Raw genomic sequence first — 13,895 nt, 5'->3', positions numbered from 1 at the left:
GACAAATGTGTAAAATGAGCAAATGCTTAATTTATTATTAGTAACAATGGAAAAAATATTGTTTCCTTTGACTGACAGAATTAACAATTCCTTGTTAAAGGAATAAACAAAAGATAACAATCAACAAGCATTTATTAAGTACCTAATATGTGCAAAATAGTGTTAATTATTTAAATTTTCTACATCTTATAATCTAAATATGAAGTTCCAAATTCCATTACAACTTTCTAACAAGATAAAACATTATTTCAATAGAATACTAAGGATATCAAGATAAAACTTAAATTGCCTCTGCTCTGGGGGTTTTACATTTTATCAAGGGAATTAACATATACATAGACAAATTAAAAACAAGGTAATGAGGATAGTAAGGCACTTGTAGTTGAAGGGATGATGAAAGAGCTCTTGTAGGAAGTGATACTTTTTCTTTTTCTTTCTCATTTTTTTTTCTTTTTGATCTGATTTTTCTTGTGCAGCATGATAAATGTAGAAATGTTTAGATGAATTGCACATGTTTAATTTATAATGGATTACTTGCTGTCTAGGGGAAGTAGAAGGAAGGTAGGGAGAAAAATTTGGAACACAAGGTTCTATGAGGAGGCCATTTACTACAATCTCAATTTTTTTAATACATGAAGAAATCGAGGCCCAGGAAAGATTAAGTGATTTGCTCAAGATCTCAAAAGTTGTAAGGGCCAGAGAAGGGATTTGAACCCACATATTCTGATATGTTTTTTCAAATGTACCATGATAGTTTTCTGCCAGAAAATAAGTTAAACTTGCATTTCACAAAAATCCTATAATCTATTAAGCATTGAAATTGTATATAAATTAAATGGGTTTTACTTTGTAAGAATTCCTTCTAAAACTTATAATCTAAATATGAAATTCCAGACTCCATTATAATTGTTTTAACAAGATAAAAGTTTCTTTAATAGAAAAGTGAAATAGTTTCTATATTTATACTGTTTTTTATTTTCAGAGTCAAATGACTTGTCTCAGGTCACATGGCTAGCGTCTACAGTCAAATGTGAACTCAGGTCCTCTGTTAACTGAAGGCCAGTGCTCTATTCACTAGGCCACCTACCTGCCCTGATGTATTTCTATAAATGAACAAAAGTGTTTTTGGAAACAATGTCATCATTGTATATTTCAGTGATAAAATGATGAGTAAATTTTAAATGTAAATGAGTTTTAATAATGACCAAACATAATTCCACCACACTGATGCTGCAGCATAGCATTCACTACCTTCCTTTAAACTCATGATAGACCAGATTAATTTCATATGGGAGAAGCTTGGAATTATTTTTATTTATAATTTTCATTTTCAATCATCTCACTTTCACAATTTGCATCATAAAAATATGTTACACATAATATTTTAAGCAGATTTTACCTCCAATGCTGTGCTGGATTTGTCCATTCTTTCTGACAACCAAAATTCTGTGATGTCCAGTGTCTGCTATCACTAAACTGTCAGTCACATCATCTATTGCTACTTTGCCAGGAAAAAGTAAAGGAGAGGATGGCAAAGAATCTTTATAGAGCTTTATTCCAATTTTATTATCTTTAATTTGTCCTCTGTCTTTGTAGTATTTTAAAGCCATTGAAGTAAATAAAAACAATTTTTCTCTGTGCCCCTCTCCAACTAAAGAAAAAATTATGTTTCCACGGGGTCCAAGTATGACCAAAGTTGGCCAACAGGAAACTTCCAGTTCTTGCCAAAGGAAAGCATCAGCATCATTAACCACAGGATGGGTGATGTTATAGCGAAGAACGGCACTTTTAATGTTATCCAAAACCTTTTCATTTGGAAATTTAGCTGAATGAACACCAATAATAAGAAGTCCATCTGAAAAGTGTAAAAAGAAAAAGTAAAACATTATGCACATTATATTGTATGAATACAATCACACTTTTAAAAGGACTGATGTTTTACTGAGTGAAAAAAACCTTATTAGTTAAAATCAGAAATTAGATAAAAGTAGAGATATCTGTTGATACTGTATTAATGTTTTTAATCAAATTAAAATGTACATTCAAATCATCATTTTTTTGTGTATAGAAAAACTCTTTATATATGCTATGAGTACACATAATAAAAACTATTATTCTATAAAAAAGCAATCTAAGAAGATAAAGGACTTACTTCTCTTAGGCCATTAACACAATTATAAGGAAATGTTATAGGAAATACTATGAGAAAAAGATAGTCTTGCTCAATGTTAAAATCTTATTTGTAATATGCCCTTTATGTGGCATTGGAGATGCCATAATTCTTTGAAAAGCCAAGAATAATTTTGGATTATGTAAATATATCTTGTTCCGAAAATGATTAAAATATCCTTTTGATTTTTCAGAAGGGAATTAAATTTTGAAATTTCTTCTCTATTTAAGAAATTTTTAACTCCCTTGGAAACTAGTAGAAAAACACATTTTTTATACAACTCAAACTTAGAATGGTCTTATTTTGAATTTATTACCATTTTGCCTTCTTTTAAGATTTCAATTCACCAATCTCTATACCTTCCAAGCATTATAAATGAGTAAGATTTATTTGAACAAGATGTTTCTTGAAACAAACCTTTGAATTTGTTTTGACCATCATGATAACTAAAACATGTTTTTCTTTAGATAAGTCAGCTGGGGAAAAAACCCTTAGGAATAGAGTTTCCTATTATGTAATCAGTATAGTATGTCAACTAAGCATAGAGGAAAAAAAAAAAGTTGGGAGATATTAGCCTGGATTCATTGAAAGTGTAATATCTCTTTGGTATATGTTTTAATACTATCCTTTCAATGAATATTTGTTGGAAAAATTCTGAAGTACATTTTTTTTTTAAAACCACACAATTCTTGGGAATGAAAATACTTGTTTAAAAACTTTTAAAAATTTGAAATTACTTCATTTTCTAACCATCATTAAAGAATTAACTCCACAAGCTCTTTGCTTTCTGTAGATCAAGAAAGACCATTAAAAAATACTTCCATTCACAGAGCTAATGCTAGTTAGGCTTTGGTTATAATAGAACCCCATTAAACATCTGCTTTAAAAATATTAAAATATACATTATCATCTCAGCTATCCCTCTAGTTTAAAACCAAAATGAAAAAATTTCCACTTAAAATCTCAATAACAAATCATATGAATATAATAAGTTATTTCTTTAAATTTAGGAAAGTTTTTTGTCAATGAAAGAAAAAAATCTAAAATCTTAATTCAAATTTCTTAAAATTCTTGAAAATAATTCATAATTATATATGTCATATATATAATTAATAAATTTTTCTTTGGTGAGAGCAAAAATCTTAAATGATTTATATTTTGTCCAAAGTGATTCTATTCTCCATCCTGAGATGATTAGAATAACATAGATAAGTACATACATAAATATTTAGTCATATTGTTCCAACAAAGGGCTTCCAATGAATATCACTTTGGATATAAAAGTCTCTAAAATTTTTTTTTTCATTTCAGCAAGAAATAATGTGTCCTTTACTAACAGAGAACAAGCTTTGTTTTGAAACTAGAAATATAATTCTACTTAGAGAAAATTTAAAAATATAGTTTTAAAAATGTAAGTGAAAGCCTTCACCATGATTGAATGCTTCAAAGAAAAAAAATCTTCTATTATTTCTTTTCATTCATTACAGATGAGAAAGACTGAGATTCTATAGCAAATTCTAATGATCAGAAAATATAGTTATCATCAACTTTATTATATCTGACATTCAGAGTAGGTGTGACATTTTCATTTGTCATTGTATAAGTTTAATGCAAAATTAAAATGCACTTTTATATTTCTACCATTAAAAAAACTTTAGAAGTTTATTCTCTTGCTTCAAGTACTTGTTTGCTGAATACTAAAAATTCCTAAGGAAGTTGATTTTCTGCACTGAAGTGCAAGACTTTGCTTATTTATTTATACATTTGAATTTCTTAAAAGATTTATCCAATGCTTGAATCTGTCAAAATTCTTTTGGCTCCTTCAGCTGATGTTAATGGCAAATCTGATGAGCTTACGACCTAAGTCATCATCCAAGTCTTATTTTTATCTTAAATTAGAACATATTGTAGAGTCAGTCAACTAATTAATGGACCATAGAATATGAAAGTATATGAATTATTATGCCAAAATTTCTATTTGCTTAGAAAACATTCTAATAACATTTCTAATCATTTCATAAGCAAGTCATGAATTTCAAAAGAAAAAAAAAGTCAATTGTAAAGTAAAAATATTTTAAAATATTATTAAAGCTGAATATTATACAAATAAAAGTATCAGGAGAAAATATTGTCTCCTCTAAAGTTTTATGCTAGCAATGTTGTAGGCATAAAATTTATTAATGTTTAAAAAAAATTGTACTGAGATTTTTTTCCCAAGAGAGTTTTGACAGTAATTATAATAATAAATACCTGAGTTAAAATAAGAAATTAATTTAAGTTTTATATTATAGAAAGTATCATTTGGTTTGAAAATCATTTGGTTTTTCTAAATAGAAACTTTATCCCTAAACTTGAGATTCATAATAAGAATATATACTTTTTGGATTTTTTAGAACTAACATTGACCTTGAAATTAAGGGACTAAAAGTACCTTAATAACATAAATAATAAATTCTCAATACAATTCTTTTGTATCATGCATATAAGGCACAATAATAACCCCTGCGTAACGAATTTGTTCCAAAAAACTGTTTCCACTTTCAACTCAGGACAATGAGAATATGCAAATACCTAAACTGGCATAGAGTAACTATAATAAATGGGGGGTGGGGGAGTAAAACAAGAAAGCCATTTTCAGGAAGCTAAGGTAGGAAAAGACATATTTATGAACACATCATTAACTTTTTGATGTTAATCTCAGAGAAGTCAATCAAATTCTTCCACAAATCATATCTTGGTGTTGCTATAAAGTAAACAATATTTTTGATACTTTGCTACATTTGTGAATTTTTGAATTAAGAAACATAAGATCACTTTAAATAAAATGCAAACTCTTTGAGGGGAGATGTTTTCTCACTTCTGCATTTTTAGATCCAGTTTCTAGCACAGTACTGACGTATGTGGGGAGATATGAACATGCATATGCATCTGAGTGCTTAGACAATGCTAGTTGTCTGACAATGCAATTTCTCCAAAGCAATCCAATCCACTCTCTCTCTCTAGTTAATGCTAGGTCCAGGTATGACAGGAGGGAACACTTCTGTGATTTATGTCTTTTTGTTTGATTTACTCTCCCTTGATATTTGATAATGAGAAGATGACTGCAAAATTCTTTGGTTATAACTATCAAGTGACCTTGTACAATCTTAACATATGTTCAGAAAGAGATAGGTTTTTGGACAACTTCTGGAGAGGCACTTTGTTATGGGTAAAATACTTTTTTATAATCAACAAATTGTAAGCACAACTGGATTTTCTATTCTCTATACTTTTCAGTCAATTGTGAGAAAATTAAGATTTGCAAAGTTCTTTCTATACATTATTTCATTTGATCCTCATAAGGTAGGTAGTTCCTCATGAGGTGGGTAGGTAGAGATAGAAATCAGAGGGAGATGATTTGAATCCTAAGTAAATGTAATTTCTCCTATTCCATGTTATCTCAGAATGCTAAGTTGAATGAAGAACTGATCTGATTTAGATGTTCTTAATAGCAGAAAACTCATGGCTAAAGAATATCACTTGAGTTGGCCTGGAAACCATTGTCAGAGGCAGATTATGGATGCAGATTGAATTGCAATAGGAGACTGAGGGAAGATGGAACCATGGAGCAATGAAATGGCCTTTTTTTGGCTTCCAATCCTTCTTACTATGTGACTCTGGACATAGCTCTTAGCCCGTTCACCTTCAAAAAGAAAATAAAGTATTCATTCCCTAGTAACTCCAAGATATTGAGCAGAAAAAGCAATACTGCAGTAAGAATCGAACACCTGAATTCTCGTTCAGATCTGCTTTTCCAGTCATTTACTTGCTCTAAAGCTCACTTTTCTATGTATAAATAGGGATATGATGATCTGCCCTGAGTCCCTTACAGGGCTAGTCTGAGGTTCAAATGAGACAACATATGCAAGAGTTCTCTGAAAACTATGTTACATAAATTTAAGTGAGTGTTATTATCAATGACCTGAGAGGCCATTTAGTTCAATTCCCTCATTTTACAAATGAGAAAACTAAAGTGAGATGATTTCTCTCCACCTGTTCTTTCCCTCCTCAAAATTACCTTGCATGTATTTTGTTTTTATTGTGTTTGTATATGTATTTGTTGTCTCTCTTAATAGACTGTAAACTCCTTGAGGACAAGACTAGGCACCCTTAGTGCCTAGGTACTTAATAAATGCTTGCTATTAATAATAACAGCTAACATATTTATAGAGCCCATATATGTGCCACTCATTGTACTACACTTTGCTACAATTATCACCTCATTTGATCCTTACCATATTTCTGGGAGCAGGTGCTATTATCATCTTCAATTTACAGATGAGAGCAACTTGAGGCAAAAAGAACTGCCCAGGGTCACATACCTAATAAGGGTCTGAGGCCACATTTGAATTCAAGTCTTAACTCCAGTCCAGTGCCCTATGTCACAAACGCTCTTCTAAGATTGCTTAAGATCCTCATCCTGCACCATGGCTTCAAGATATGATGGTGGTACATGGTCTGGGGGCATGGATATCAGGAGGGCAGACACCAAGAGGTAACACTTGCCCTAAGTGTTTAAAATAATTTATGCTATGCATGTTTCTTCAGGAAGCCTTCTCTTACTCTTTGGAGTCCTACTGAAATAATGTCCTCTCTGGAAATCCTAAACTTCTAATTATGTGGTATGATAGGAAGAACCCTGGATTTTGAGCCAGGAAGACCTGAACTTGCGTCCAGTTCTGACATTAAATTTTTGATCTTGGTAAGTTGCTTTTTTTCTTGTTTCCTCATATATAAAAAGGGGGAAGATGAAATCTATATTATCCCATGTATCAGTCATTTTGAGAATCAAATGAGAATATATTTAACTTACTTCAGCACTTCAAGGACCAAACTCCTTCCACAAATACCTGTAATCTGCCTTTCTACAACTTAATAGAGGGTCTTTATAAACTGCAGAGGCTACAAAACAAATAAAATCCCATCAACTGGTGCTGGGTATTCTAGTGATAAGCCTCTTGAATTATACTAGGCCAGTTCTTGGACAAAAAATAGTCCATCATCTGTGCCATACTTAAAGTCTTTTTGGCTTGGGAAGATTTGCCAAACTTATGTTCCACTGATGTAGGAGGGAGGAAAAAAAGTTTGGTCCACTCTAACAAGAGGCACTTAAGCTATGTAACAATTGCACTACAGGTAGAGAGATGGGTAGTAAGAGGTGATGGAGGAATCCTAGAAATAGGCAAGAGTTATTTTTAGGCATATAACAAAATAAAACTGCCTCAGTTTTTAAAAAGATACAAAGAGAAGTGCAAATGTTTGAGTGGTGGGCCTAGAAATAAGCAGAAAATTGATCTTCCAAGTATGGGACAACAAGATCCAGATAATCTATGGAACATTACATCAATATTCCCATGTGGAAAACAATTTTAATTCATTTGTCGTCATCATGATCAATTGAGCACTTTATGTTAGATTACTTATTCAATTTGTCTATGCCTTTGGATTTTTAGTCATGCAGTCAGTTCTTTTTTCCTGGAATACATTTCCTTATATTTAAATTTTATTTTTTCTTCAAAGTCCAGCTTTGATTCTTAATTCTTAAATTCTACTTCCATTAAACCTACTTTGATCACAGTGATTTCTACTGAATGATGCAGGACTTCAATCTATTCTACACATTTGAAATTCAGCATTTAGAATAATAACTTACATACAGTCTCCAATAAACTGACTAATACCTAAGGTCTTCAGGAAATTAATCAACCACACATTTCACCAAATGTTGTTTTCATCACTGGGTATGTGGAGGAAGAATATAAAAGTATCAAACACTGACCTTTTCCTCAAGCTTATAATTCCTTCAAGTAAGGAAACAAAACTGAACCATAACCATGATACTTTGATTAACAAATCTTTTGGGAACAGACGCTCTTATAAAATTTTCTCAGTAATGGGTCAAATAATGGTTAAAGTTGAAGAGGAAGTTATAGTGTGTCTCATTGACAAACACAGACTCCTGGAATCTGAAAGGTTTAGTCAGAAAAGTATCACCCAATTTTCTGCTTACTCACTGAACTGTGGCTGACTTAATAATGTAGGGAAGCAGCTCCTACCTCTCCTGTAAGGAAATTATGATCTATGCTAAAGTAAGGTAAAGAGGAAGGAATCAATTTATTAAAAATATCATGGAGGACCTCTGTTAATGGATCCTCTAATTGGTAAAGTCCTTCAAATTTTCCTGTTTGAAGATGGAATTGTACAGTTTGCACTGAGCCCCAAACTGTCAAGCCTTCAAAATTATTTTAACCCTCAAAATTTAATTTACTAATACCCCAAATCGTTGCCTCCTCCTGACAAAACCTCTCTATATTTTAGAAATATATTATTGTGTATTATATTAAAATATCTATGCCTTGTTTTATATATTTAACAAAAATGTTTGTCATGTTGTTTTACTATATATAGATATCTGTATTCACTCAGCAGTAATAAAAGTATTTATTCAATATTAGCATTCAAACTTTTATTTCATAGCACTTTTAAAAAAAAATTATTTGGCAATCATTTTTCCCAACCAAAATGCAAGTTATTTTAGTTATATTTTGTTAAATCTAGCTAATTTAAACTCACAGATATAAATGCTTTGCAAATCCCTTTTAAAAAGGAGGCTCTTAATTTATTTGCCAAAAAGAGATTTGCTTTTACAAAAACAGGAATAAATTGCATTTAGTAAACTACTTTTTGCTCTAGTAATGCTTGACAAGTTAATTGTGGGAATTAGGCAATTATATAGAATCATTATAGCCTCACAAAAAGCATTGTTTGGGGGTGACGATAGCATAAAAAAGTAGGTACAGGTCAGTTTGCTAAAAATACTTGTTGAATTATTATAAATTAGAGCAGTTAACATACGCAACTTAAAAAATCTTTCAACATTAGAACCATCTCCTATAATTTGGTAGCTAGGCCTCTTAAAATTTATAAATTTCCTTTTATCCTCACAGTAAAAATGATTCTGATTAATTCCTGCAAGAGTATGTACATGGTTTTAAAGCTTTATTTTTCAGAGAAGGAAGTTTAGTTATAAAGTTAATGCTTGTTCAGGCTATTTTTGAATTAATAAATACTTCCTCACACAGCTGACCATTTTTGGCTTACTGATAACATGGACTGAATATCCACTGGAATTTTAAATAGTCTAGGGAATGCCACTTCAAGAACAGAAATAGTACCACTGCAGATAAGAACAGTCATATCAGATAATGATGTCAAAAGGCATTTTGATCCAAAGAAAACAGAATTTATTTAGTAAAAATCCAAAGAAGTTACATATGATAAACTTTAGGTGTAACTGCTTCTCTTAATATAAATTTATAATCTTCTCCTCATTAGAAATAGAACTATTATACTTTCCTGCTAGAGGCATTTTAGTTTCTGTGCCATCTTACTGAAATACTGAGAGGAAGTGCGCCTATATATATTTAATACTCCAAATATAAGAATAGGTATTGGAACAAAGAGGAATACTGTGATCCAGGTATTGAACTCAAAAAAGAAAAATCTGAGAGCTAGGAGATAATTAGGGCCAGATATAGAGAAAGTGATATTATTCAGAGCTTCTTAAACTTTTTCTACTCACGCTTCCTTTTTGTCTGAGAAATTTTTATATGACCCTGGTTATACAGACATATAAAATAGGTATACAAACCAAATATTTATTGGTAACAAACCACAATTTCACAAACCCTATATTGTTACAAGATTCCATGTAGGGTCACAAATCACAGTTTAAGAATCTGCGATAGAGTTGAAGTGAATGTTAAAAGAAGAATGGTTCAAAAGTAGCAGCAAAGAATAAAAGCTGCTCATCCTTCCTGGACCCACATGTCAAGATATGAGAGAAGTTTCACACAATACTATAGAATGGTGTAACTAAGTACAAGATGGGAAGAATGTGATGCTTGAGATAAAAGAAGGTTTATTAAAATGAGAATGAAGCACAATGGAAAGAGTGTTAAAGGAAGGGGTGGGGGGCTGGAGCAAACAACCTAGAAATTTGGGAAGGGTAGAATATGGGGTTGGAGTGGGTAGTGCTAATATAAAAAGGGAAATTCAAAGACTCTGAACCACAAAGATTAGTTAGTAAACAATTTGTAATTCTTTTGAAAACTTATTCACATCCTTTGATCACTTCTCTATTGATCAACAGCTTTTGGTCTTATATATTTCTATTACTTGTCTTCATAACTTGGATAACTGAACGCTTATAAGAGATATTTGATACAAAGATTTTTTTTCTCCAATTAAGCATTTTCCTTCTAACTTTAAATGTATTAATTTGTGTGTGTGTGTGTGTGTGTGTGTGTGTGTGTATTTTTGTTCACAAAAACTGTCCCCCTTGCCTTCAACACATTCTTTTCTTACTACCTTCTCAGAGTTCTTCTCTTTCTTAAAGATGCAGAAGCGATATCATGTTCTGCAAAGCCTTTCCTGAACCCCAAACTAGTAATGCTCTTCCTCCCAAACCACCTTGTATTTAACTTCTTTGTGTGTTTATTAAGTAACTTTATTGTTTTGTAGTATATATTTTTATATGTATTTGTTCTTTCCTCCATTAGAAGAATGTAAGCTCAATGAGCAGAAAGTATTTCATTCTTAGCATTCATAATAATACCAGTGTCTATAACAATGTTGATTACATTGTTGCTACTATTCAGTTGTTTTCAGTCATGTCTGATTTCATACTCCCACTTGGGGTTTTCTTGGCTTGGTTTTCTTGATACTAGAGTATCATTTCCTTCTTGAGCTCATTTTATAGATGAGGAAACTGAGGCAAATGGGGTACAGTGAATTTCCTTGAGTCACACAGCTATTAAGTGTCTGAATCCAGATATGAACTCAGGAAGATGAATGTTCCTGGCTCCAAGAGCAGCATTCTATCCACTATGCACTTAGCTATACCTATTAGTTACATAATAGATCCTTAATCCTATAGACTGACTTTCTTTTTCATATAATCAAAATTATCTATTTTATCCATTGCTTTTTCCCCTTGTTTGGCAAGGAATTTATCTTACAGTATTTTAGGGCAACACGTACACATATAAATACAAAATATGTACAAAATAAACAGAAGATATTTTGAAGGGGACACATTAGGATCTAGTGGGACACAGGGCAGAGTGGGAGGAAGAGAAGATCAGGAAAGATCTCATCTATCAGATAGCATAAGCTAGGCCTTGTATAATCAAGGATTCTAAGTGGCAGAGGTAAGAAAGAATGCATTCCATTGGCTAGGAATATGATTTGCTTCTCTTCTAACTTTTCATTTTTAATATTCAGGTCACTTATACATTTTGAATTCGTTAAGGAATATGGTAGAATAACTGCTTTCTACTTCTAATCTAAATCTAAATTACTTTACTTAGTAATTTATACTTTTAGGTTAAATCAAATACTGAGTTAACTGAATTTCATTATTTCTGATTCTCCCTAATCTAGTCTATTCCACAAATACAGATTAAGGAACAAAATATTTGTAAACTATCTAGCAAACAGCCAATGACTACTTACTTACAAGTTGGTGTTTTAAGATATAATTAATAGAGGTAAAATTTTTTTTTGATATTTCTATTGTGCAAATAAAAATTGTGCTTAAAAACAATTATGGTATAAATTGAATTCTTTGAATAGCCAAATAAAATTATGATTTTTTTAACACATAAAGGACTAAGAAGTGGTTTGAATAAGCATTAAGTATCAGTTACCCTTTAAGCAAAAGTTTATTTCAAATTCCTCAAGAAACCTATCTTCCCACCTATTTTTGCAAAGTATAGTGATGACTACATATTCCAAAATGATATGAAATCAATATATAGGCAGTTCCTAATTGTTTCTGCCAATCCTCATCTTTTCTCCTCTAAACTTTTAAGATGCCATTCATTTTTATGTAAATTTGACTTTCCAGAGATAATGCTTTCTTAAGTATTAGAAACTTCCTTTTTTTTCTTTCTTCTCTTTAGTTAAATAAAAACTATTTGAATCAATTAGTCAGGCTACTAGATACACTAAACACTAAACTCAAGTGAAATAATCCTTTCCCTCAAGGAACTTACAGTTAAGGTAGGAAAGGGGAGCATTCTGGGCATAAGAAATAGCTTATACAATTACAAGAATAAAAAACACTTAGGGGGCAAAAGAGACAACCTGTATGCAAATGCATAAAGACAGGAATGGACTGTCAATTGTAAGGAATAGCAAGAAGGTCAGTTTGGATATCAAGTATACAAAGGAGAATAATGAAAACATTTTGAAAGGTAGGTTGTATCTCGGTTGCAAAGAGCTTTAAATGCCAGAAGAATTTGTTTTTGATCTTGGAGGTAATAGGGAGCCCCATTAAAAATAAATTAGAATTTTTTCTCTGAAATTATCCTTTTATCAATCAAGAAGCCAATGATGAAAGAAAAATCTTAAAGTAGAGGTTTAAAATAAACAATTCCTAGGTATTACTCTGACATTGGGGGGGAGGGCATTTTTTATATATTCAATATATATAATACTATGTAATAGGTATTCATAAAAATGATCCTTCAGGAACCATAAAATTCTCAATCACCAAAGAAAGATCAAAATTACATTCCATAATGAATCACTGGCATTTAGAATTGGAAGAGACCTTAGAAATCACTTAATCCAACCCCCATTTTACAAATGACAGAATTATCCCAAAGTCATAAATCTAGAATATCATAGTCAAAAATAGAACTCAGTCTTCTAATTGGGGTCCAAAATCCTTTCCATTATTGTTAATTTACAAAGCATAATAAACTGCAATTCCCTATCATCTAAATAATTCAATTAATTTAAGTTTTATTGTACCTGCTACTTTTCCTTTTGGTACATTCCCTCCAACATTCCTACAACTCATAATCTTCCTTTACTCCATTCTTTGAGGTTTCTCCCCATATTTTGCATGTTGCTGAATATCTATTCACAAGCCAGGGAAGATCACCACACTGGGAAATACTGGGTTTCACAAAACACATTTTATATATGGCTGTGACCAAAGAAAAGGTAACTGTTATAATATTTTATAATATTTACAATCTGTGCCAAATTATATTTAAGTAGGCAACAATAACACTGAATTAAAAATTGTACCATAATGTAGTCAAGAACAAAAGTTATAAGTAGTTATATATTTTAATTTAAAAACATTTAAAAATAAGTTTGAGCATATAGTAGGAAAACAAAAGCTATACTGATCTTAGAATCATTTGCAATTATAAGGTAGGATGAAATGATGCTCTAAATGTTGGTCCTCTTATTAGACGGCTCACAATAATTAAACTTAACCCTTTATGAAAAGTTTTAATAAAGTGCTCTCTTTAGATTAGCAGAGATCAAAAATTACTTCAAGAATCATTGAAGTCTTGCCAAATGTTTAGTCATCCACAAATAAATGACTCAACTATACTTCCTTTACACTTGCCAGGAAATTTTCTTAATAGCTAATTGAAGTACAATACCTTTATCAGTGTATTTGTGTTCTAATGCATGAAGATCAGGTAACAGGTGGATGCAGTTGATGCAGCAGTAAGTAAAGAAATCCAGGACTACTACTTTTCCACAAAGATCCTTATAGACAGAAATGGAACCTTCTGTATTCAGCCATTCTAATCCTGAAATTAATATAAAAGAATTTTTAGTTGTAAAATAAATAGATAATTCAACTACAACGTAA

At 31.2% G+C, this 13,895-nt stretch overlaps 1 protein-coding gene across 2 annotated transcripts in view; it reads right to left on the bottom strand.

Annotated features, from left to right (window-relative positions):
- NHLRC2 (NHL repeat containing 2) overlaps positions 1-13,895 on the bottom strand; it is a 63,259-nt gene that overhangs the window by 43,244 nt on the left and 6,120 nt on the right. Inside the window, exons 2-3 of one of the 2 annotated variants that reach the window (XM_031955875.1) lie at positions 13,681-13,833; positions 1,400-1,855 (exon numbers count right to left, since the gene is read on the bottom strand). In XM_031955875.1, the coding sequence (XP_031811735.1) occupies positions 1,400-1,855; positions 13,681-13,833 (609 nt within the window). Of the gene's footprint in view, positions 1-1,399; positions 1,856-13,030; positions 13,646-13,680; positions 13,834-13,895 lie in introns of those variants that run through there. The other variant, XM_031955877.1, reaches the window with a different exon arrangement.

Source organism: Sarcophilus harrisii, chromosome 2 (assembly GCF_902635505.1).
Source record: "Sarcophilus harrisii chromosome 2, mSarHar1.11, whole genome shotgun sequence".
Classification (NCBI taxonomy): domain Eukaryota; kingdom Metazoa; phylum Chordata; class Mammalia; order Dasyuromorphia; family Dasyuridae; genus Sarcophilus; species Sarcophilus harrisii.
The sequence above is the reverse complement of the archived record's forward strand: the minus strand, read 5'-3'. Positions and strand labels throughout refer to the sequence as shown.